Raw genomic sequence first — 22,019 nt, forward strand, 5'->3', positions numbered from 1 at the left:
TTCGCCGACAATGAACGACGACGGCGATGGAGAAAAAACATAAATTTCTTCATTTATTTACGATGAAAAAGAGATGATGGCTTGAATATTCTGGGCTATATTACTATTTCAAACTAATTGCTTTAAGTATTTTATTAGATTTGAAAATTTTATTTTTTGTTTAATTCTGCATTATTTTTGAAAGGATATTTATATAAATTTTTAAAATTTTGAAATTATGAAAAATTTGTTGTTGATTGAATGTTAGAATTGTAGATTTGATCCCAAATTTTTTATTACATATTTTTTGTCTATACAATTTTAACATGTTGTTATATCAAGAAATTGAATCTACGAAACTCTATTCATTTACTAATGTATTTCATGGCACATAAGTACTTTAAAACTTAATAGAAATAATAAAAAGATATGAATATGAAAATTTTATTAATTCAATAATTAAATTATAAAAAAAATAATTATAAAATTTAATTATCATATTAACAAATTTTATTTTTTTTATCAAACAAAATCTTAGACGTACGATTATCATATATCATTATAATAATATAAAATACTAATCGGATCCAAAGGAAGGGCATATTACTAGTTCCAATAAAAAAATTTGTTGTTTCTTTGTAGTTTTATTTTATATAATACAGCTAATATTTCAAATAAGAAAAATTGAATAACGCACATCAAGATCGCACATGTTTAGAATCAAATAATCAATTCGGCAGTCAAAGGTCACTTATTTTGGGATTAAACGAACCTAAACAAAGGCTTCCAATAAATTTATGTAAATTTAGATTTATTTAGGTTGACGAGAAGATTAATTTTATTAAGATTAAAAAAATAATAATAAATATTATATTTATATTAAAAATAATAATAATTATTATTAAAAAATATTTTAATAAAAAAATTATTTTAAAAAGTTTTGATTAATATTTAAATTCTGACATAATAAATTTAATCACGTTGTACCCAAAATTCAGTAAAATCCAAACCAAACCTTAATTTCTTTTAGATATTTCGTTTGATATCTCGACAACCTCGTATCATTAGCCAACAAGAGAAACAAGAGTCTATATGCTCCCTCGCCTCTCCTTTCTCCTCCGTTTTCTGCACCCTCCTCCTTCCTCCTCCTCAATGGCGTCTGCTATTTCACGCGCCACCACCAATTTCTCTCGAGAGAGCTCCCTAGTCCCCTTCTCCTTTTCCCGCGCTTCATCCAATCCATCTTCCATTCGCTACACGGCTCGTTTCGATGTCCCTTCCTTATCCAAATCTTCCCTCTTCGGTAGGAGATTTCACGCCCTCATCCAAGAAGATGGGAGGAGACTATCGAGGCAATCGCGAATCCTTTCGGCTTCGAACAGAGAGTATCGGAAGGTGAAAAGACGACCAACGAAGACTCAAGAGAAGCAGTTGGAGCTCAGTGTTAGTATTTGTATTGAAGAAGAGTTACCTGAAGATCCCGAAATTTTGGTATAATATCTGTATCTTACATTACCTTTCAAATAATGCTATATTATTAACTAGTTTTCTGTTTGATTATCGAGAAAATGAAAGAAACGATTACTACGTAGCCGTTTTTGTACTTTATTTTATTGTTAGGTCTCCTGAGAATGCATTAACGAATTTTCTGTTAGTTTATCGAGAAAATGAAAGAAAAGAAGATTCACAGGCAATTCCAATTATCCTTTTTGTTTTACTACTGCGCACATTTTGCAGAGTATTGCGGAGTTACTTCGTCTTAATGTGCCAGTGGCAATGACGTTAGCTTTTAACCGTTTAAAAGATTCAAATTACAAAACAAGAGACACTGTTATACAAGATTTAGGTGGTTTCAACAGCGTAGAGTTGTCTGTACTCCTTTGCGACGATGAGTTCATTCGAAAACTAAATAAAGAATGGAGGGATGAAGACCATGCCACCGATGTCCTTTCCATGTCGGAACATGTTCCTGAACTTAAGCTGCCTATTGTAAGTAGTACAATTGTTGACTGAAATGTTTTCCTTAACTACCAATTGACACGTCTTTCTTGCTTTGCAGCTTATGTTGGGTGATATTGTTATTTCTGTTAAGACTGCTGCAAGGCAAGCAGAAGAAAGAGGGCACACACTTATTGATGAAATACGCATCCTTATGGTTTGTTAAGTAATTTGAACTTTCTCCATTTATTTGCTTGAGACTTGAGAGTCATGATATTTAATCTATAGAAAAAAAAAGGGCAGATCAATTGTATTAGACAGACTTTTGTTGATAATTTAACTATGTAAGACCTCATCTAATAATGGTAAGAACGAAATTTCAACAAATAAAAGTTCTTTAGAAGACAACACACAACACACTATCTAAAAGCAAATTTGTAGATTGACCTGTTTTTGTGAAATGCCTGAACGGCAAATTTGTGGGTTGAAGAACAAAGTGTTTGAGGTAGAACTGATATCCAGGTTTGAATTTCACAAAAAGGATGAAAAAAAACCTAAAGGAACGAATGGACTGATTAAAGCAGTCTTTCTACTTTATTCAGCTTCTAAAGAAACTAGTATCAATGCCAGAAAACATTATGTTATAGTGACTCCAACTTAGATTTTTTTATCAACTTTGAAGGTTCACGGGTTGCTGCATCTGTTGGGTTTTGATCATGAGATCAGCGAAGATGCTGAAGAAGAAATGGAGAGGGAGGAGGAATTTCTTTTGAAGAGTCTTGGATGGAAGGGAAAGGGATTAATACAGAGTGCATATGATGCTGAAACAAATGTAAATCTTCATATGGAAAATTTGAATGGTATCATCCTCTTTTGTCTGTTTACTAGTAGTTGGATCTTTTTTAGGTATTCTTTCTTACCCTGTGAGGCATATATTCTTTTTATATGTACATGTTCTTTAGTGATTTTGAAGCTAAACAATAAATAACAACATATAATTTTAAGTGAGATAATCTTACAGATAATATGTCAAAAGACAGGAAGAAAGAAGGCAGTCTTCAATTCTACAAACCAAAGTTCAAGTACATCTTCTGTGATATGGATGGTGAGCTTATTGTTCTCACTGTTATTCCAGTGCTTATTAATTTCAGTACCATATCTAAAGCTTTTGTATCTTTAATGCTAGGTACACTGCTTAACAGCAAAAGTCAGGTTTCATTGACTAATGCAAGAGCTTTGAAAGAGGCATCATCAAGAGGTGTAAAAATTGTGATAGCCACAGGAAAAGTAAGAACAGAGGGAACCGTTGTTCTCCATTCAAATTCATTGACTATCGGAATGTTGTTCACCATTGTAACATGTCTTTATTTGGCAAGCTAAAATGTTTGTATTTATGTATTTATGTAAGTATGGATGTATGCATGTGTGCATGTCTCTATACTTTTTACCTTGATTTTACAGTTAGCATTCTTTTGATTTCTAAGTTGTCACATAACTTCTTTATTTCTTTCTCTTCCATCTGGCTATTTGCTTGCTAGTGAAGATATTGATTACAAGTTCCTCGTTTGGTACTTTTCAGGCGCGTCCTTCTGCAATAAGTGTTCTGCAGATGGTTGATTTAGCTGGCAAAGATGGCATCATTTCAGAGTACTCTCCTGGGGTTTTCTTACAGGTTCTTCTTTTTCCTTTGTCCTTGCTGCAGTGATCATCTTGCATCTGTTTCAACTAAATAATGACATGAAAACTCTTATTTGATCTATTTCTAAGACTACAGATGCTCAGCTTAAAAGTTGGAGGGAAACCACTTCTTAAAGGACATTGTTGGATGCACACAGTCCTCTAGCTCTTTCTGATGTTTTTCTTTCTTTTTTGGTTTCCTTTTACTTTCTCAATGAATATATTCTCCTTTCATAGACGATTCCTCTTGTTAAAATGCAAGGTAAGGCTGCATACATTAGACCCAGTGGGTCCAACCTATCCCCAGACCCTCACATAGTGGGAACTTTACATACTGGGCTGCCCTTTATATAATCTCAGACAAACCATGGAATGACTTATGAATAATTTACCACAAATCTTGATTGGTAAACTTCTACTAGTTCACATATTTAACCCATGACTAGAATTTATCTAGCACACCCTCAGCAAACCCAATTACAGCACAATGCAAAATTTGATTCTGCACACTTTCTTATGCTTGAAAACCTATGGCAGTTTATTTTATTACCTTAATGTTGATTCAATTTCTTTCTTCTTGCTTGCAGGGATTGCTTGTTTATGGTATAAATGGTCGAGAAATTTTTAAAAGGAATTTGGATCCAAATGTTTGCAGAGAGGTATGCCTCTTTTTCTTGAACATCTAATAATTCTTATTGTAAGACTTTGGAGTTTCAACTTTCTCTGATGCTATTGATTTATGGACTTGGGATTGTGGTTTCTTTTCCTGTTAAAAGGATTACTTGCGAGCATTGGACATTTTTCTGCAGTTTGCATGTTTTCACTGTCTTTTGAGAGTAGTAGGATGTTGCTAGGTCCATTTGTCCAAACATTTGTTGGGAGAAACTGTCTCACATTATAATGTTATATGAACTGTATTTTGTTTGAACAGATTGTAGTTTGTTTAGGCTAAGTGTGTTAGTTACTAGTAACTGCACTGATTTTAGCCAGCCAAAACTTCTCTGGAGGACCACAGTTTTAGCTACAATTTCATTACTTTACTGAAATTGCTAATTCTGCCATGTTCCTTATCATGAAAATATCATGTTCTTATACTCTCATCTGAAGTCTGATTTCATTTTAATTTGACAGTTTTTTTGCCTGGGCTGCAATTTATTCTCGTTACTGTTTCTATAGGACTTCATTTAGTAATATTCTCACTCCTCTCTCCTGTCCCACAATAGAAAAGGATCCATTGGCCATTATTCATCTAGTGATCTCTAAGTACTAGTCTTCCTAGGGATGATTAGAGACAATTTTGGGTGGTCTGTTTTGTGTCAGACATAAAGTGGACCGGGTGAATGATTTTTAACAATCCCTTGCCCAAAAGAAAAGGAATCAAAGATACTAGATGCTTAATGCCCTGATTAGGAATAGCTATGTAAGATCCTTTAAAAATAAATCTGTTGTTTTATATCACAATTCAAATGTTCTTAAATTTTGCAGGCAGGCCACTACTCTTTGGAGCATAAGGTTCCTCTCATTGCATTTTGTGAGGATCGCTGTTTAACCCTATTTGATCACCCTCTTGTTGACACACTGCATACTGTATATCATGAGCCAAAGGTGCTGTATACTTTCATTTGCTTTTTCCTTGAATTGATACATTTTGTTTGTTGACCAATGAATTTTTTCTGATATGTGTATGATAAAAATATTTCTACAGGCAGAGATCATGCCATCAGTTGAGCATCTGGTAGCTGCTGCTGACGTACAGGTACAGGCAGAGATTTAGTCTCTTGTTCATGCTTAAACCATAGATAGAAGCTAATAGGACCATTTTGTCTGCACGAACTCAACATTTGTTGTGTGAATGTTTTATTTATTATTGATTTTGAGTGAATCTGGGTATTTGTTCAATGACCACAATCTTCAATATGCTTTGAGAAGTCCTGGCATGAGTAACTAATAGTTGCATTCCTCTTACCAAAATGCATTTCCCTTCTCTGACTTTTAATTCTACATTAAATCCTAAAAACTATCAGAAACAGTGGCAGTCATTGCCAATAGCTTCTGCCATTCTAATATAGATCCATGTATATGATATTTCTGTCGACATAAAACTACTTTTCGAGGAAGAAAAGTGTAAGGTGCTTAAAGATTCTATGTTTAAATGCCATTAATGACTTGTGATCAATTTCGCTCAGTTTCCATTATAGAATCCTATCCCATAGGTATCATGGATTTTGTTGAATATGGTCCTTATCATTAATCACATCTTCTGGATTTGCAGAAGTTGATCTTTTTCAACACTGCTGAGGGAATAGCAACTAATTTACGTCCATACTGGTCAGAAACAACAAGAGATCGTGCTACTGTTATTCAAGCTGTACCAGACATGCTTGAAATCGTTCCCTTTGGGACTTCAAAGGGAAGTGGAGTAAAAATGCTACTTGATCATTTGGGCGTCAATGCAAAGGAGGTACGGACAACATGTTCTCTTATCTACTACCTAGCATCTTCTATATTCTTTTCTAAGTTTTGCATTTACATCCACCTAATTTGCTTTTATAAAGTGAAACTAGCGGTCCTATAGTTGATGATGCATATTCACACGGCAAATGCAGCATTCATGCTTAGATGACTGTAAAACTAGCTGCTATGTTATTCATTTACCCTTTTACCAAGATAGAAGTTGAATTATCATGATAATAACCTGACTGAAATATGCGTTTATAAGCTTGAAAGTAAAGGCATACCTATATTGACCTTACCAAATACTAATTCTAACCATGTTTTTCTTTTCTGTTTGGCCCTAGATAATGGCCATTGGTGACGGGGAAAATGACGTGGAAATGCTTGAGTTAGCATCTCTAGGCGTTGCTCTCAGTAATGGATCGGAGAAAACAAAAGCTGTGGCTGATGTAATTGGTGCTAGCAATGATGAAGATGGTGTAGCTGATGCTATCTACCGGTATGCATTCTGAAGACCAACTTCACACTAGAAAAAAAGCAATAGCCTGATTGGTTGCAACCTGCAATTTTTTGCACTTATTTTTGCTCTTCATAAGGAACAATTAGGTCGACGTGACGTAACTAGGCGTGAATTTGCCCTCTTTGCCTATTCTTTTCACAATTTTGGATAAGCAATCCCGATTATTTGAAGTTCTTGTTTCTTTTGTATAAGGAAATAATGGAAGCTACACGATTTCTATGTTAAAGGACACATGAGTTGGCTATACCTCATGCCTATAAACACAAGGAGAAAATATCATTTAAATACATTTAATAAAGGCAAACTTTGCAAATATATCGTGTGATTAAGGGCAAAAATAAATCTACCCTTTAAAATTTAAAAATGACACTTAATTACGCTGTGAGGTAATTTTGATATAAGACCTTAAGATCTTAAATGCTGTTAGCTATTAGCACGAAATGCTGGCTTGTTCTTCTTCCCCGTTTTTTTTTCTTTTGATGTTTTTTAATCCAATAACATCAGTTTCGCTCCAATCCAAAATTCACTTATATCCCCTTGCATTTGAGTAAATTTATAAAGCTTTGCATTGAAAGTTAATCTTTATCAATTAAATTCTCATTCTCATCTAACACAAAAATTACCAAATATTCACAGTAAAAATTCTTATTTGAAATTTGGACATAATCTCATAAAAATCCAAAATAAAGTTATATAAATCTAAAATTATTAACAAGATTGATGAGGCCTTCGCTCTAACTCAAAATGTTCTATTTGTTTATGGATTCCCAGTCAAAAAATTTGTGAACTTAGCTCCATTTTCCTTTTAGCTTTGGCCTCTTGAATCTATGTACGGACTTGTGGTACTTATCTAATAGACTGAAAGCTTTGCTTTGTTCTGGGTTTCATATTTCTTATTTGAGTTTGTTAACTTGACAATCGCGCAAAAGAAAAGAGAAATTAATGATAATTTGAGTAAGCTTAGAGAGAGACAAGGGTGATTTGGGAAAAATAATAAGAAAAAGGGAGAAGTCAACACCCCTTCAACCATGGCAGCAAAATTGTAGCGAAAGGAGATGTGGCCGGAGAAAAAAAAATAATAATAAGAGAGAAGTGAAGGAGGAAAATGCGAAGAAGGAAATGGCTATAGGACTTTGGATGTCGAAGAAGAAATAATAAATTGGTGAAAGAGAGTTTGAGTTGCTGGAAAATGCATGGAAGAAGAAAGAAAAATAAAAAATAAAAAATAAATGAAAGAGAAAAACAAATTTAAGTATCGGTGTTAGATTTGGTGTTAGTTTTGAACTAATGGAAGTAATGCTCACTATGATTAAATATCACATTTTAAATCTCGAACTAAACCACAAGGAATATTTATGAAGTTTACCCTACATTTAAACAGCTTAAATTCCAGAAGAGAAATCAGTCAATTGAAGATAAAACTCATAAAAACTTTTATTATGTTTATGTGCCATACAACAGCATTAAACTAAACTGTAACATATATCATAGTTGCCCCCAGAACCTTTGCACTACCTTCGGGTCTGGCATTCAAGCAGTTTTGTCAAACTGGGCTCGAGAGTTTTTCCTAGCACTTCCCAACACGGTTTTATCAACAGTAACGAAGTAAGCGGCAATTGATGCTGTTAACCAATAAATATAGCCACATTATAATGTGACAAAAGAAGTATAATCAATCATAATAGAAGCTATTCCCATTTCCCTCCTATTTCTATGTCATCACTGGTATCGCCTATTAATATGATGCCGTTTAGAAATAAAAAAATTCACAAGTTAGGACAAATAAATCATACAGTATAGATTTGAGAATACCTCCGCTGATGATAAGAGCTTGAGCAGTATGATTGAGGTTTGCCTTCGCCCAAGGAATCTTACGAACGGCAATCAACTGAAAAAGGAGGGGGTGGGGCGAACTCAGAATACAAGTAGAAAGCCATCATTAAGCTATCCATGTATGGAAAAGAACCGAGCACAGACCTTTAGGCTTTGCTTGGTAAAAAAGATGGAAAGGAGTGAGGACGGAGAACTTTAACAATTAAGCTACAAAGCAGAAAAATGGCTATGAATTTTAACTATTAGATTAACAGCTTTTTTCATCCTCCCCTCTGTCCGTCCTTCCTACTAAGCAAAGCCTTACTGATGTAGATTGTAGATCATGAAACTGTAAGAATAGTTTTGGTAACACCATTACATTCTCTGCTATTTATGCAGGCAATCGGTTAATTGAGTTTCAAGCTCCGATGCACTGAAACTAGATGGTCAAAAATGATAATCTTAATCTAAAGTCATTTAGTACTCAAGCCATAAATATTTGTAACAACAGATAACCAGCAATCTGTTAAATCCAAACAATAGAAAGTCAAAGAATTAAAACTTCTAAACATTTGCTGGATCTCTAATTCAGTAAAGATAAAATGACGAACCTGAATTAACCCTATGGTTCAAAAAATTAGCAATTTGTAACTATTATCTCAGCATGCAATGAAATTTGTTTAAGCCCATAACCCCAGACCCCATTATTCAATAGTATGATAGGATTTGCAGGAAAATAGAAGCATCGACCAAACCCATTCTTTTATTTTCCGGAGGAAAAACAAAAAATCGTCCTAAACTGAAAATTCTTAGAAAGGAACCATGACAAGATATTTGTAATACAAAATGATTTATAAATGTGGCTCAATTGATTTCATTTATTTAGAAAATAAAATCAATAAGAGCAAGGTTAACGTTAATGTACTGTGGGCACAGCGCTGACAACGGCCGTAATCGCAGCAGCCTTCACACCGGTACGAATTCCCTCTGCGGATTAAACAAAACGAAAGTTTTTTTTATTAGATATTAACAATTGCGTCTGACGAAAAAACAAATCTTTGAAGAATTTTATGTGATTGTGTCTTGATCATTGCATGAATATCAGGTTAAATTATGAGAAATTTCAAATGTGATGTAGCTTAAAATTTGTCTTCTTTAATTTATTTTTTTCCAAAGATTTTACAGCTGCAAAATTAAGGAAATGAAAGATAAAAACCAACCTTTAGAGAATCGCTCGGCCCTCAATTTCTTCTCGTCTTCAGCAGGAGAAGGAATTAGGAAGGAATCTCTTCTTCTCTGTAACCAAACATCCCTCCTTTCTGATTGAATTCCCATTTTCTTCACTACAGCTTCCAGCAACAAAAGAGAGCTTTTTTTCCCCTTTCTGTAGGGTTTGGTGAAGAATTGAGAGTAATTGAAGAACACCTTTTAAAAGAGCAGAAGGTTAGAGGCGTGATTTGATTGGCATGCTGCCCTCGACGAGGCCAAATCATCTATCACAACGTGCCAAGCATAATTTTAATCCAATTAATTAATTATATTATAATTTAAAACTATATAAAATTTATAAAATTATTTATAATTAAATAAAATTTCACGTAAAATTCATAAAATAAATAAAATTTATCATATAGCATAACTAATAGATAAATAATTAAAAATATATATATTATTTTCTCTATCCTTTATTTTCAAAATCCTCTAAATTTAAAAATTCAATTGACTGCAATTTAAAACTTAATTAATTAAAATTTATCACATAATTAAATTTTATTATTTAAAAATTTAATTCAGTTAAATTAAAAAATAAAAGAATTAATTAATTACAACATTGACCCGAATAGAATATTAAAAATTAAATGATTATTAAATTATAATTTAAGTATTTTTATCCTTTGAAAAAAATCGTAGTTGAAAATTACAAATTGGAATTCATAGTTGAAAATTACAGATAATGACGTTAAATCTTTGACTGAATGCCAACTCTTACAGACTTGGTTCCTTCCAAGCTTCTTTAAGGCCACTACAATAAAAAGTTGGCACGGGCAAGATTACCGCCCACCGAAAGCCGAATCAAACTAATGGAATTCTTGCCGCTGTTTTAGCGGGTGTTTCAGGATATCCTGAGAAGTAGCTAGCCTTTGATCAGTCACTTAACAAGGTTTACTTACCCAAGAAATGAAGAGGAAAATAAATTTTTTATGGTTTTCAAGACTAACAGCAAAACTATACCAATATGCATCTACTAGGGCCTGAACCAAAAAAAAAAAAGAAATTGGTTGCTTGTAATTGGCATTATGAATTCAACTACAACGGAGATAGCTTTTGGATGACACTTGCAATTTAACATCAATAAGCATAAGGATAAGAAAAATCATCAGACCAAGTCAACAATCCCTTAGAAATAAAATTTCCACTATAAAATAACACATTCCCGCAAAATGTTTGGAGGAAAAAAAGAACAATAAGATTTCATACAATATAGGGAAAGCAATATAAATATTCACTCTTCAAGCACCAAGCACTTTATCTTCACACCTGGCTCTCCATCGTAAATGATATCAACCGCCCACGTACAACCCTGAACATGTTAGATACAAATATAGATGCCAGAACAATTTCCTAGAAAATAGAGAGAGGGAATGGAACAAAAGGGAAGCAACGTACCTATGCAACTAAAGAGCCTGATCAATTAGGTAATCACCCAGCCTTTCCACAATCATGTTGCACTGACCAGGTGTCAGAGGCTCATCATATATACCAATGATCAAGGCTTGGTTCGTCTTCTTAACAGTAGTACCACCAGCACCCTGAATTATACATAATTAAGTTGAGAGTTGAGGGAAACTTTAAAAAGACCGTACAACTAAACAATTTCAAAGCACTATAGCACAACAATCAGGTTTTGATATGAAGAAACCAATGAACATGTAGCACCACAATGGAGTTTCCAGTAATTAAGTTGTTTCCCGTCTTACAAAGGAAACCAGATTACCATTGCAAATAATTTTTATGGCTAACAACAACATGATCAGTCATGATGCACCAGGATATATTCTATTACCTTCTTTCCTCTTATCACAGCCCCTGGTTCACCCTGGATCACCATGTATTTTACACCACCAATGAATAAGCCAGTTGGTGCAAGAGAACCAGGTTCAGCAAAATCATTCATGATCGCAGTTATTTCTTCAGGGGTAAACTGCAACGCCAAGTACATAGAAACAGTTAAGATTCCACATAGCATTGGATTCCACAAACAGAAGAGCCAACTGTTAGGTGCAACCAGAAGACAAATTGAAGACAACAAACACCAAGCGTGCTATTGATTTGTGATGCCCTTTACAAATGATAAAGTTGAAAGGAGCATGCTTGTGCTCCTGCACGTCAAAATCTGCTCTAGTTCAAAGTTCAAACCACATTTTGACTTTCCAAACAAAGAAGAGTTTTTTGTACACACATTTCAGGAGAAAACACAAAAGCATGAGATCAATCACATTTTTTCCAATAAGGAGCTGCAAAGTCATGACTTTTTTTTACCCAATAGAATTTTGTTTCATAGTTCAGACCAAACATGGTGGTTAAGAGTGCATGATATGGAAAGTGAATAGGTTTGCAAATCACACTACCATAAGCCGCCCAGAAGCATGAATGCATTGATGTAGCAGATTAATTAGAAAGTAAGTTTTGATACTAGCTCTGCCGTTGGCAATCAGGGTTCATAGTTACAGCCTACACTACATGCAACAACTCATGCTACTGCCATCTCCAAAAGAAAACATCCCTTATCCCATTTGAAACACAGGAATTTAAGAACCCTTGTCTAATTTAATGATAATTTCAAATTAAAACCCAATCATTTCAATTTTGACAACTAAAAATTATTGATCAGAAGAAAACCATCACACTCATAATCCAAACAAAGAACAAGTGAATGGAAAAGAAAAGAGAAGAGAAAGAAGAAAGAACCGCAGGGAAGGTAGAGCTCTGGGCCCAAACACTGCCGTCTTGGCCGATTATAGCAGCGGCGGTGAGATGACTGCCTTGGCCATCAACATCGCACATCAAGTGCTCGTCCACGTACTGTTGCCAAGACATATTTGCTTGATTTGGTTAGCTTCTGCTTTTTTGCTAACTCTTGCTTTTAACCGATGATGACGGTTTTCTCTCTAGGGATTTTTAAGACAAGAAGAAACAAGGCAGAAGAAGAGGAGATATAGGAGAAGGAGGCGGCAGGCAGGCAGGCAGGCAGGCAGGTTGCGTGAAAACTAAGCTGCTCTGGGGCATGGTCCAACGTGGACTGAATATTGGGTGTGCTGTCATTGTGGGGACCATCACTTTTTCTATTAGGGGTCGGTCCGACGGTGCCCTTTTTAATTTTATAGCTTTTAATTTACATTAATTATTATATGCACTATTTGATTTTTTTATAAATTTGAATTTTTTAGTCTTAATCTTAATGAAATAGCTGGCCAAAAAAAATCTTAATGTAATAACACGGGATATTTCAATATTAATATTTGGTATTTATTAAAAAAATTATTAAGTAAAGAAATCTAGATGAAGAGAATAATATAAAAGAGTTAGGTGGACCTAGAAAATAATGGGACTCATCTCATCCATTCATGTCTGGCACTTTGTTGGGTTCACAAGCAATCTCAGTTCACGTCATCTGGCATTGAAGAAATCTCGTGCACCCTCAAGAGAAAAAACTGTAAATAGTAATGGTGAACATGTGGTCGCGGCAACACAGGTTTCACTGTTTTCGACATCGGAAGAAATCTAGACGATTGATCTACTTTGGAGAAGGCCTAATGATTAGCAAAGAAGAGCACGTTCTCAAGTGTATGGAAACTTTTTTTTTTTTTCTTTTCTCTTGGTCAAGTTTAAGAAAACTAGAAAATAATTAATGGACTGTGGACAGATGCATAAAACTTTAGTTTTGGGCTCAGTCCAAGAAATATGAAAAGAATACAAACCCCAGGCCCGCATCTATTTTGTAGCCGTTGCCCAATCCAGTAGAGCAGAACTCTTATCACTGATGATGATTGACAATGTTACTCTGTAAGAGAAATCAACAGGAACAGAGGTCAAGGAAAAAACGATTCTACTCAGCCAAATCACTATGTACCTCACTTCAAAGAGGGAGTTTTTTTTCACCCAAGTTCAAATTCTCCAAAATCATATTATCCAATTTGAGTTTGGAATACAATATGACCATCAGTCAGAGGCTTATGATTATTTTTAGTAATTTTTACAAATAGGAAATATTCATGATTATTATGTAAACATAATCAAATAAGATTTGACATTTTCCCCCAAGATCTAACCCTTTTGACAAAACATGCTATGCAAAACCTGAAATACCATCTAAATAGATCTGTATAATTGCTAAATGTTTGTAGCTTCTATAGGTAGATTCTTAAAGATGACCAGAGTCTTCTGAAAGAAGAGCCTTGACCAGAGGATGATGAATTCAACCGATAAGTCCTCCCTCTAAATGTCACACCAGCTGCCCTATCTTGTTGGACATGGACATTTGTTGGATATCCCAGTCTTCCACGTGCAACAAGTTTATGCCTATATTGTGTGAGTCGAGGAGTTTGATTGTATGTAGATTCAGGAACATCGTAGTCCTACTGCAAAAAACAGCTCTAATAACTACAAACTTCAGGAAAGAAAAATTAGAAAATCTTACAACATACAAATTCAATTCAAAAAACTATATCATGACATTGAATTTAGCATGAATCTGTAAACTTACTTAAGAAGAGTGCGACATAATGTCAAAATGTAACAGTAATTTTTAAAAGACTAATATAAGTCCACAACAGTATAGGAGTGTTCTGCAATTGTGGCATGATGCCCATTTGAAATTAGCATCAATCCCAAAATGCCTTCTGGAAGAAAATAATTGTTATGATTCTACATAAAAGCTAAAGAAGTCATTCATGGACCTCATAGACAATTAGCATAGTCATCAGGATTCAGGATAGCAACTAGCAAGCAAACACTTAAGGAGACTCACAAATTACTGATTATCTATATAACTATTTTCAGTTGAAAGAAGGAATTATGACCTCTAAAGTCACTTCTGCTATTACCCTCAAGTAGAATTAAAAACTATTAGATGTGAAATTATGAGGGAATACTTCCACCTCTTATGTTATTTAGAGGAAGAAACTAAAACATTGTGAACAAAAACACAAAAGGATACAGCCATGTTGGAGTTGATAAAACGTTTATTCCCCCAGCAAGAGGATGCAGCACTGTCAAGAAGTAGTATATATGCCTGGCAATGATCCCCATAAGGTTTGAAACAATGATCCCCATAAGGTTTGAAACAAGAAGGGAACCAAAAATACCATCCCAAGCAAACAATGCACACGGTAGATAAAAGGCTTGTGTTCTAGTAGTAACGTATAAGCATTAGCACTAGCAGACCCAGACAAGTAACAATAAGCAATAAGACTATGCCATAATTCAAGCACAATCATACAAAGAAATGTACCTATGTGTACCTTGAGTGCAACAAGTCGTATATATTGAGTTAAGTGTTAGGAAACTCCCTACTCCACACGCATAGAAGTGTGAATACCAGTGAAACCCCAAGAAATGCACTCTATAACAGAGGAATGGCTGATAATGCCTAAACGCACAGAAAGAAGAAGCTAATAATGATATATTCCACATAAGAGATACTCTAACAGTGAAATCTATAAACTCATTCACCAAACTATAAGAAGTTTTAACTTCTTAAGAGACCATGTAGAAGATGAACTGCAAAAGTTGTACGTCCAACACACACCAGCAATGAAAGAGCTCCAAAAATCATCATCCAGAGAAAATTTACTGTCTGCCTTTCAAATTGCCCCTTCTCCAGCTGAACCCCATATCTAGCTCTGTAATAACAAGAAAATAGAAATGGCAAAAACAAATATGCTGTCACGCATACTAATACGTTAACAACATTCAGGATATTAATCCTGACAAGCTTCTAATCTAAATACTTACATCATGAGGAGACGAAATCCAAAATTTACAGAGAAGTTCCCGAGGAAAAAGAAATTAGTAATAACTCTCCACACCCAAAAGAAAAGACCCAATAACCCCAAAAAAAAAAAAAGTATCGAAATGGAAAGGGCAACAGTTTAAGTTTACTTATTAACAAAAAGTAGCTATGTAACACATAATAAATAACAAGCGTTCAATAAATTGGAACAGAAGTGCCCAAGACTTGTCATAATATCATCGTAAACGTGCTTCATTAGATTTCACTTGTACAGGTACATCCGAGGTAAGTCAGTACCTGAAAGTCTGAAAATACTAATTCATGGATATATGTTCAAGTCGATATAGAGCCGAATGGAAAGCTGCAGTCGAGTCCCATTAGCTTTGGTGATCGGTGGCAGAGATTTGTAGAGTCTGTTAAACAATAAACAATTAGAGGATCTTTAAAGGAAAAAATTTTGCAAGAATGATTGGTTTAGTTAAAAAAAAAAAAAGAAAGAAAAACAGAAAGTACAGTTGCATGGCTATTGGCTAGCGAATTCAATTGTTTACCGTTAAAACTTGACTTTTGAACTCTATTTGGATGCCAAATAATATGTGGAAAACAAGGAACTAAAAATCTCAGAAAAAAATGCAAGATAAGCGATGAACAAAAACCTTTGAGAAAGAGAGAGAGAAGGAGAATAGACAAATTTATATTAACAACTACTATCTTATTCTCCTCTTCAGATTTTCTAGGCAACCAAACACAAGATTACCAAAAAAATTGCGATTAAGCAAGACAAAAAAATAAATATTAAAAATAATTTAATATGTAAATCCGTGAGCGAGAAATTCTGAGAATTCATGCAGGAAATAGTAACAAATATGACAAAGGTTCCAAATATTATGAAATTGTAACATAAACGTAGCAAAGAAATGAAAATTGAAAAAAGAAGCAAAAACTTACTCTGCTGGAGACGACATTTTATCAAATTAAAGCTCTGATTCAACAATCTTTTCTCCCAAAGGCCAAAACTCTCACCGCCTTTTCGCTACTATTTCTTAGGAAGGAGAAGGGGCTTCAAGAAACGGGAGAGTCAGGTGTATGGCGCGTGAGACATAAGTTGACAGCAGGGTTTCCAACGTTTGTCACAAACAAATCAAGTTTCGTTGTCAATTCATGGAAGGGCGCCATCTTTCAGCTTTTCGTGTGATTAGTTGTCTGTCATTTGAAATTCGAGATAGGACGATGTTATTGATCTTTATTTTAATTCAAACGACGGCGTTAGAGGTTTCGCTCGGAGGAAAAGACTCACAGCCGCCTTCTTAACGGGTCTACCGATGTGGCGTACAGAAAATTGAAGGAGACAACCAATGGGTCCAATAAGGCGGTGCCAACTCATACTCTAGATTCTCTTAATGCCGACGTGTCATGGGCCATGAATGCTAAAATTCTACAATTGGTCACTCTTCTATTATGTACCAAGCGGCATACTACTGCTAAACTCTTTTTACCGGTATTAAATTAATATTCACCCTTTGAAACAAAAGATGACCTTAAAGTTTGATACACGTTTATCAACACGAGATAATTTAGTTGGTAAGGGAAGAGTTTACATTTTTGTTAATGAAAAATGATTTTTATGAAAGTATTTCGAAAATCGAAGCTTGAATATATCATATTAATGTAAAATATAAATTTTTAAAAATTATTTGAAGAGATAATTAATAAGTAAAATTTAAAGATATATCAATAGTTATATAAATTATTGATAAAATGTTAAATTTTTTATTTGAGATTCAAATAATTTGAAGTGCATAAAAAAAAATTAAATTATATACATAATACTAACCGTTTTAGCAAATTATATACGTCAGCAAGTGCACGAAATAATTAAAAGAAAATAAATTTAACAGGTAATCTGACGTGGCAGGATCGTTAGTAATGATCAAAACTAGCAAAAAAACCACAGAAATCAATAAAATGTAAAGATAAAGATAAAGATGAAGATAATTCGTAAGCTTGAGTCAGTGGTAGCGGAATACAATGTACGCGGCGCCAACTGTTTATGCTCAAAAGAACCAAGGATCCAAGTTCAAACGACGCCGCTTCAGTTTTGACGCAGTCGATCTTAAATGCTCTCTGGCGTCCATAATCCAAATATTCTCTCAACATACAACCTCCCTATGCGTTCGCATTGTAACCCGCGGCCAGCTCATTCCGGTTTTTTCTTCTGAAAAATAAAAGCAACACTTTCTCTATACTTTTTTCTCCACCTTTTCTCCGAAATTAGAAAATCGAACATTCCCGTTTTTCCAGAGAGAGAGAGAGCGATGGGAAATCCGAGTGATACGCAGATGAAGTTAGTTTCAGGCGCTGCCGGATATGTGCTCGAAGATGTTCCTCACTTGACTGATTACCTTCCTGATCTACCTGTAGTTTCTCATCTCTTCTTCTTCTCTTTTTAGTTATTTAATTATTTTTTGTGTTTCCAACTGATCCAATTACAGTAGATCAAGAGAGATGAGATGCACATGATTGAGGTTTCTGTCTACTGATAGTTATTTGATCAGCTTTGGATTTCAATGCTTTATGGAGTGTTGAGAACTCAAATTCTGATATATATGTATATATATATATATATATTCCATTTTAGAGTTTAAGATACTGATTTTTCCTTCATTGTATATTCTCTTTTATTTTTGTACTTTACATTTTGTTTTATTGGTGTTTATTTATGTGGCAGAGCTATCCCAATCCATTACAAGATAATCCAGCTTATTCAGTTGTCAAGTGAGTAAACTAAACCTGAAATTTTCATCAGCTAATTCATCGGTTTTGGATTGTTGTTTGATTATCTCGGTCTTGTTTCAAGATGGTGATTTTAGTAGCGTGGTTTTTCGATTCGCAGGCAATATTTTGTTAACGTGGATGATACCGTCACTAAGAAGGTGAATCCTTATCTTAGTGCTTGGATTTTGTGTTTATGGAAAATTCTTTGAAGTTAACGTTCTGATCTTTCCTTTTATAATATAAACAGAATTCTTGGTTTCAATTTGATACTCTTCTTTTTTTTTTTTTTAAGGCATGCACTTCTTGAGGCTGTAGTATAAATATGGTCTAGAAAGAATGCCTTAAAACCTATGGAATCCAAAATTGTTTGTTTGATGTGTTGCAATTACAGCTATTAGTTCTTACCTATATAATTTCTTAATCATTATGGTTAAATGATATGCTAGTTTTGTTATAGATTGTTGTTCACAAGGACAGTCCAAGAGGGGTGCATTTTAGACGTGCAGGACCTCGCCAAAGGGTACAATTCTCACCTTGCCTCGATGCTATTGGGTTGAAGTTACGAAATGATAAGCCGTGGACAATTTACTGACTGGCAAATTTTTGCTTCTCAGGTGTATTTTGAATCAGATGAAGTGCATGCATGCATTGTAACATGTGGTGGTCTATGCCCTGGGCTAAACACGGTGATCAGGGAAATTGTATGTGGCCTCTATCACATGTATGGTGTCAGAAAAATTCTTGGAATAGATGTAAGCAATTTTGGTGTGATAACCCATAATAACTTGGTTTATGATCAGTATGGGGAACAGCATCATTTGTTAATCTCTTATACTTGATACATTCTTAGGGAGGATACAGGGGTTTTTATGCCAAGAACACTGTCAACTTAACACCCAAGGTTGTTGATGATATCCATAAACGCGGTGGTACAATACTTGGGACGTCAAGAGGGGGTCATGATACCTTAAAGATTGTTGACAGAATTCAGGATCGTGGAATCAATCAGGTGCGTTAAGGTGCAAGGGCAGAGGTTTTTGTCTGAGCCTCCTTTCTGTTTTATTTGATTTTACCTGTCTAATTTTTTTCTAATGACTGCACTGTTACATAACTACTTTTTGTTGGTTCTAATTGTCTCCTTTAGCGGTTCAGGTTTATATAATTGGAGGTGATGGGACACAAAGAGGAGCAGCATTAATTTTTGAGGTATTGCATTTGGTATTTTCGATAAATGTCAAATAGGAAATGTTGCATAGAGGTCAATCAATTTAACCAAGGCTTTGGTCAAGGATAATTCTATAAAGTATTGTCAGAATTCTTTTAATACTGTTCTTAGCTATAATTTGAATACTAAATAATGCAACTAATTATTGTTCTTATGTTTTAGCTTAACTGATTTTGCTCTGTGCAGGAAATTAGGCGTCGTGGCCTCAAAGTAGCTGTTGCTGGAATTCCCAAAACCATTGACAATGACATTCCGGTACTTCTCATCTTCATATTTGTAGTTCTCTAAAAAGTTTGTCCTTGTCACCACTTGAATGATATGTTAATTAATCCGTGAGATGGCATTGTGCTGGGGTACTGAATTTGGTTCAGGTTATTGACAAATCATTTGGTTTTGATACTGCGGTTGAGGAGGCTCAACGTGCCATTAATGCAGCTCATGTTGAAGCTGAAAGTATGGAGAACGGCATTGGACTTGTAAAGCTAATGGGACGCTACAGTGGTATGCTTAGTTGGTATAATCGTAATAGATAGAATCCTGACAATTATATAGTCAATACTGCTAGGTTTCCCTAGTTTCATTTGTTGTGGAATTGGTGTTTTTGATCCTTTATTTATCATATTGAACTGCTGCTGCAGGCTTCATTGCAATGCATGCTACTCTTGCCAGCCGTGATGTTGATTGTTGCTTGATTCCAGAGTCACCATTCTATCTTGAAGGAAGTGGTGGGCTATATGAATATATCGAAAAACAACTCAAAGAAAGTGGACATATGGTTATTGTGATAGCTGAAGGAGCAGGACAGGATCTTCTTTCAGAGAGCTTGCAGTCCATGGTACAGCAAGATGCTTCAGGAAACAAGCTTCTTCCAGATGTTGGGCTGTGGATCTCTCACAGGATAAAGGTACTACCTTCAATTGACTAATCTCTACTTTTTTTTTTTTTTTTGATACATGGCTACTGATTAGACTACTTTTTTTTTTTAAACTCTTTTGTCACTTTGTATAGGAACATTTTGCAAAGAAGAAGATGCGCATTAATCTTAAATACATAGGTTAATGTCTCATTCACTATTTGTTTACGTTCTTCATACTAAATTCAACCTTTTAATATTGTGCAAAATATTTGAGTTGAGAAATTTTGCTTGTAGATCCTACATACATGATCCGGGCTATTCCTAGCATTGCTTCTGATAACGTCTATTGCACCCTACTCGCTCATAGTACAGTTCATGGAGCAATGGCAGGGTATACAGGCTTCACTGTTGGTCCTGTCAATGGCAGACATGCTTACATTCCATTTAATGTATGTTCTTCGACTCCTTTAATAACTTCTCTATTAATGAACACTGTTTCACGTTATAAATTATTTTTCAAGTGTCCATTAGAAACCATTTACCAATTACCATGAACCAGTGGTCACTCCACTTTATGTTTATTATTCTGGCATTATTTGAGACAGAAACAAACGAAACCAAATTTATATAAAAGAAAGATGGAAAGCTGCATTTTGTCTCCCATTATGTTTCTAGTACTTGCACTACTTTCATGCCGGTTTTATTTAAGCAAAAGATGATTTCCTCACGATTTTACGGAAAGGCTTACAGCTGATATTTTTCTGTTGAAATTTTAACATGCAGCGAATCATTGAGGAACAGAACAAGGTTGTCATTACTGACAGGATGTGGGCGAGGCTGCTCTCTTCAACTAACCAGCCAAGCTTCTTGAAACCCGGAGATATTGCCGATGCCAAGAAAGAGAAACAACCTGCAACCAGCTTGTTGGATGGGGAAAATTGTAAAGACAGAAAGTCAATGACTGAAGACAATCCTTGTTTGTCATGAAAGTTGCATCAGATAGTGTGATGTACTGTGATGTTCACTACCGTCTTTTATAGTCAGTCAAATTGCCACCACTCGTAGTTAACACTCTACTATCCCTAAATATTTTGTTCTGCTGTTGTACGAGTTACTTATAGATAGAAATTTTGGTGGAGGAGGTGCTTTAACATTGAGAAGTTAATAGTTACGTGGGTCTTTTAGTTGGAAAGGTATGATCAGCCAATCTATACTGCCGTGGAAGTGAAAGTACCGATCATCTTACATTGTCTCCCTTGTTCCTTTGTGCAGTGTTTGCTATGTTGTAAGAGAAGAAAATAACAAATGTGTATCATTGTTCCAAGTGAGAAGCTGTTCTATGAAAATTTGTTCAACCTGAGTTTTCTGAATCCCGGTAATTGGGGTCAAAAGCAAGAAACCAGGAATCTGTAACTGTTAATCTGTAAAATATTATTCAATTTGATCTATTGGATCAACCTGCAAAGTATTATTTGTGGGTTTCATGATTTTTTTCTCATAAAAAACGTTTCAAAGTATCACAAAATGAAAATAGTACGATTACTTAAATATTTGATTGAATTCTAGTACAATAATATGAATACTTATATATTTAGTTGAATTTTAGTACATAATTGTTGTTAGATTCATTGCTTTTTTTAAGATCATGGTATCTTTTTCACTCCAACAAGGATCATTATCATATATCGGTAGTACTCAAAGCTGATTTTGATGTCAAATATTATGATTCGTTTCAATATATTAAATTGCAAGATATTCTCCATCTAACCTA

General features: G+C 34.6%; 4 protein-coding genes across 9 annotated transcripts; 2 read left to right on the forward strand and 2 right to left on the reverse strand.

Moving 5' to 3' along the window:
- The first annotated feature begins 998 nt into the window (after nucleotides 1-998).
- On the forward strand, nucleotides 999-7,083 carry LOC111284465 (endoribonuclease YBEY, chloroplastic-like). 4 transcript variants are annotated; one of them, XM_089762969.1, is made up of 12 exons: nucleotides 999-1,470; nucleotides 1,717-1,968; nucleotides 2,039-2,134; nucleotides 2,600-2,823; nucleotides 2,958-3,022; nucleotides 3,104-3,204; nucleotides 3,497-3,589; nucleotides 4,182-4,253; nucleotides 5,080-5,199; nucleotides 5,300-5,350; nucleotides 5,867-6,055; nucleotides 6,393-7,083. In XM_089762969.1, exons 1-12 carry the CDS (start codon nucleotides 1,072-1,074, stop codon nucleotides 6,558-6,560), a joined length of 1,830 nt encoding a protein of 609 aa, XP_089619095.1. In that variant the 5' UTR covers nucleotides 999-1,071; the 3' UTR covers nucleotides 6,561-7,083. The 4 variants fall into 4 exon arrangements, with proteins under 4 accessions (XP_089619095.1, XP_022728854.2, XP_089619096.1 ...); XM_022873119.2 differs by having other exon boundaries at nucleotides 1,000-1,470; nucleotides 2,600-2,777; nucleotides 2,939-3,022; XM_089762970.1 differs by having other exon boundaries at nucleotides 1,000-1,470; nucleotides 2,600-2,777; nucleotides 2,954-3,022.
- Nucleotides 7,084-7,977: 894 nt separating this feature from the next.
- Nucleotides 7,978-9,912, reverse strand: LOC111284611 (early nodulin-93-like). Of its 2 annotated transcripts, none has more exons than XM_022873376.2 (4): nucleotides 9,601-9,912; nucleotides 9,306-9,367; nucleotides 8,381-8,456; nucleotides 7,978-8,190 (listed from the first exon to the last, which is right to left on the reverse strand). In XM_022873376.2, the coding sequence occupies exons 1-4, from the start codon at nucleotides 9,713-9,715 to the stop codon at nucleotides 8,099-8,101; spliced, it is 345 nt and encodes a 114-aa protein (XP_022729111.2). In that variant the 5' UTR covers nucleotides 9,716-9,912; the 3' UTR covers nucleotides 7,978-8,098. The 2 variants fall into 2 exon arrangements, with proteins under 2 accessions (XP_022729111.2, XP_089619099.1); XM_089762973.1 differs by lacking the exon at nucleotides 7,978-8,190 and adding an exon at nucleotides 8,242-8,300 and having other exon boundaries at nucleotides 9,601-9,800.
- Nucleotides 9,913-10,757: 845 nt separating this feature from the next.
- Nucleotides 10,758-12,566, reverse strand: LOC111286104 (profilin-1-like). 2 transcript variants are annotated; one of them, XM_022875902.2, is made up of 4 exons: nucleotides 12,350-12,566; nucleotides 11,445-11,582; nucleotides 11,048-11,190; nucleotides 10,758-10,918 (listed from the first exon to the last, which is right to left on the reverse strand). In XM_022875902.2, the coding sequence occupies exons 1-3, from the start codon at nucleotides 12,476-12,478 to the stop codon at nucleotides 11,056-11,058; spliced, it is 402 nt and encodes a 133-aa protein (XP_022731637.1). In that variant the 5' UTR covers nucleotides 12,479-12,566; the 3' UTR covers nucleotides 10,758-10,918; nucleotides 11,048-11,055. The 2 variants fall into 2 exon arrangements, with proteins under 2 accessions (XP_022731637.1, XP_022731636.1); XM_022875901.2 differs by having other exon boundaries at nucleotides 10,758-10,961.
- A 4,970-nt stretch (nucleotides 12,567-17,536) lies between these two features.
- Nucleotides 17,537-21,572, forward strand: LOC111286103 (ATP-dependent 6-phosphofructokinase 3-like). The gene is made up of 13 exons (XM_022875900.2): nucleotides 17,537-17,809; nucleotides 18,121-18,167; nucleotides 18,286-18,325; nucleotides 18,625-18,687; nucleotides 18,782-18,919; nucleotides 19,018-19,176; nucleotides 19,320-19,373; nucleotides 19,579-19,647; nucleotides 19,764-19,893; nucleotides 20,031-20,296; nucleotides 20,401-20,446; nucleotides 20,543-20,697; nucleotides 21,032-21,572. Exons 1-13 carry the CDS (start codon nucleotides 17,708-17,710, stop codon nucleotides 21,233-21,235), a joined length of 1,473 nt encoding a protein of 490 aa, XP_022731635.1. The 5' UTR covers nucleotides 17,537-17,707; the 3' UTR covers nucleotides 21,236-21,572.
- Nucleotides 21,573-22,019: the final 447 nt, after the last annotated feature.

The sequence above is a fragment of the Durio zibethinus genome, chromosome 6 (assembly GCF_047325235.1).
Source record: "Durio zibethinus cultivar Kanyao isolate XHJ-2024 chromosome 6, ASM4732523v1, whole genome shotgun sequence".
Lineage (NCBI taxonomy): Eukaryota > Viridiplantae > Streptophyta > Magnoliopsida > Malvales > Malvaceae > Durio > Durio zibethinus.

What these genes read in the sequence shown, in the direction of transcription:
- LOC111284465 (XM_089762969.1), top strand. Translation starts at nt 1,072, where the DNA reads ATGCTCCCTCGCCTCTCCTTTCTCCTCCGTTTTCTGCACCCTCCTCCT. An exon ending in CTGAAGATCCCGAAATTTTG is followed by an intron (nt 1,471 to 1,716) that starts GTATAATATCTG and finishes CACATTTTGCAG; the next exon opens with AGTATTGCGGAGTTACTTCG. An exon ending in TGGGCGTCAATGCAAAGGAG is followed by an intron (nt 6,056 to 6,392) that starts GTACGGACAACA and finishes GTTTGGCCCTAG; the next exon opens with ATAATGGCCATTGGTGACGG.
- LOC111286104 (XM_022875902.2), bottom strand. Translation starts at nt 12,478, where the DNA reads ATGTCTTGGCAACAGTACGTGGACGAGCACTTGATGTGCGATGTTGAT. An exon ending in AGAGCTCTACCTTCCCTGCG is followed by an intron (nt 11,583 to 12,349) that starts GTTCTTTCTTCT and finishes TTGGCGTTGCAG; the next exon opens with TTTACCCCTGAAGAAATAAC. An exon ending in CTGTGATAAGAGGAAAGAAG is followed by an intron (nt 11,191 to 11,444) that starts GTAATAGAATAT and finishes TGTATAATTCAG; the next exon opens with GGTGCTGGTGGTACTACTGT.
- LOC111286103 (XM_022875900.2), top strand. Translation starts at nt 17,708, where the DNA reads ATGGGAAATCCGAGTGATACGCAGATGAAGTTAGTTTCAGGCGCTGCC. An exon ending in GAAAAATTCTTGGAATAGAT is followed by an intron (nt 18,920 to 19,017) that starts GTAAGCAATTTT and finishes ATACATTCTTAG; the next exon opens with GGAGGATACAGGGGTTTTTA. An exon ending in GGATCTCTCACAGGATAAAG is followed by an intron (nt 20,297 to 20,400) that starts GTACTACCTTCA and finishes CACTTTGTATAG; the next exon opens with GAACATTTTGCAAAGAAGAA.
- LOC111284611 (XM_022873376.2), bottom strand. Translation starts at nt 9,715, where the DNA reads ATGGGAATTCAATCAGAAAGGAGGGATGTTTGGTTACAGAGAAGAAGA. An exon ending in GGCCGAGCGATTCTCTAAAG is followed by an intron (nt 9,368 to 9,600) that starts GTTGGTTTTTAT and finishes TTTAATCCGCAG; the next exon opens with AGGGAATTCGTACCGGTGTG. An exon ending in AGCTCTTATCATCAGCGGAG is followed by an intron (nt 8,191 to 8,380) that starts GTATTCTCAAAT and finishes ATTGGTTAACAG; the next exon opens with CATCAATTGCCGCTTACTTC.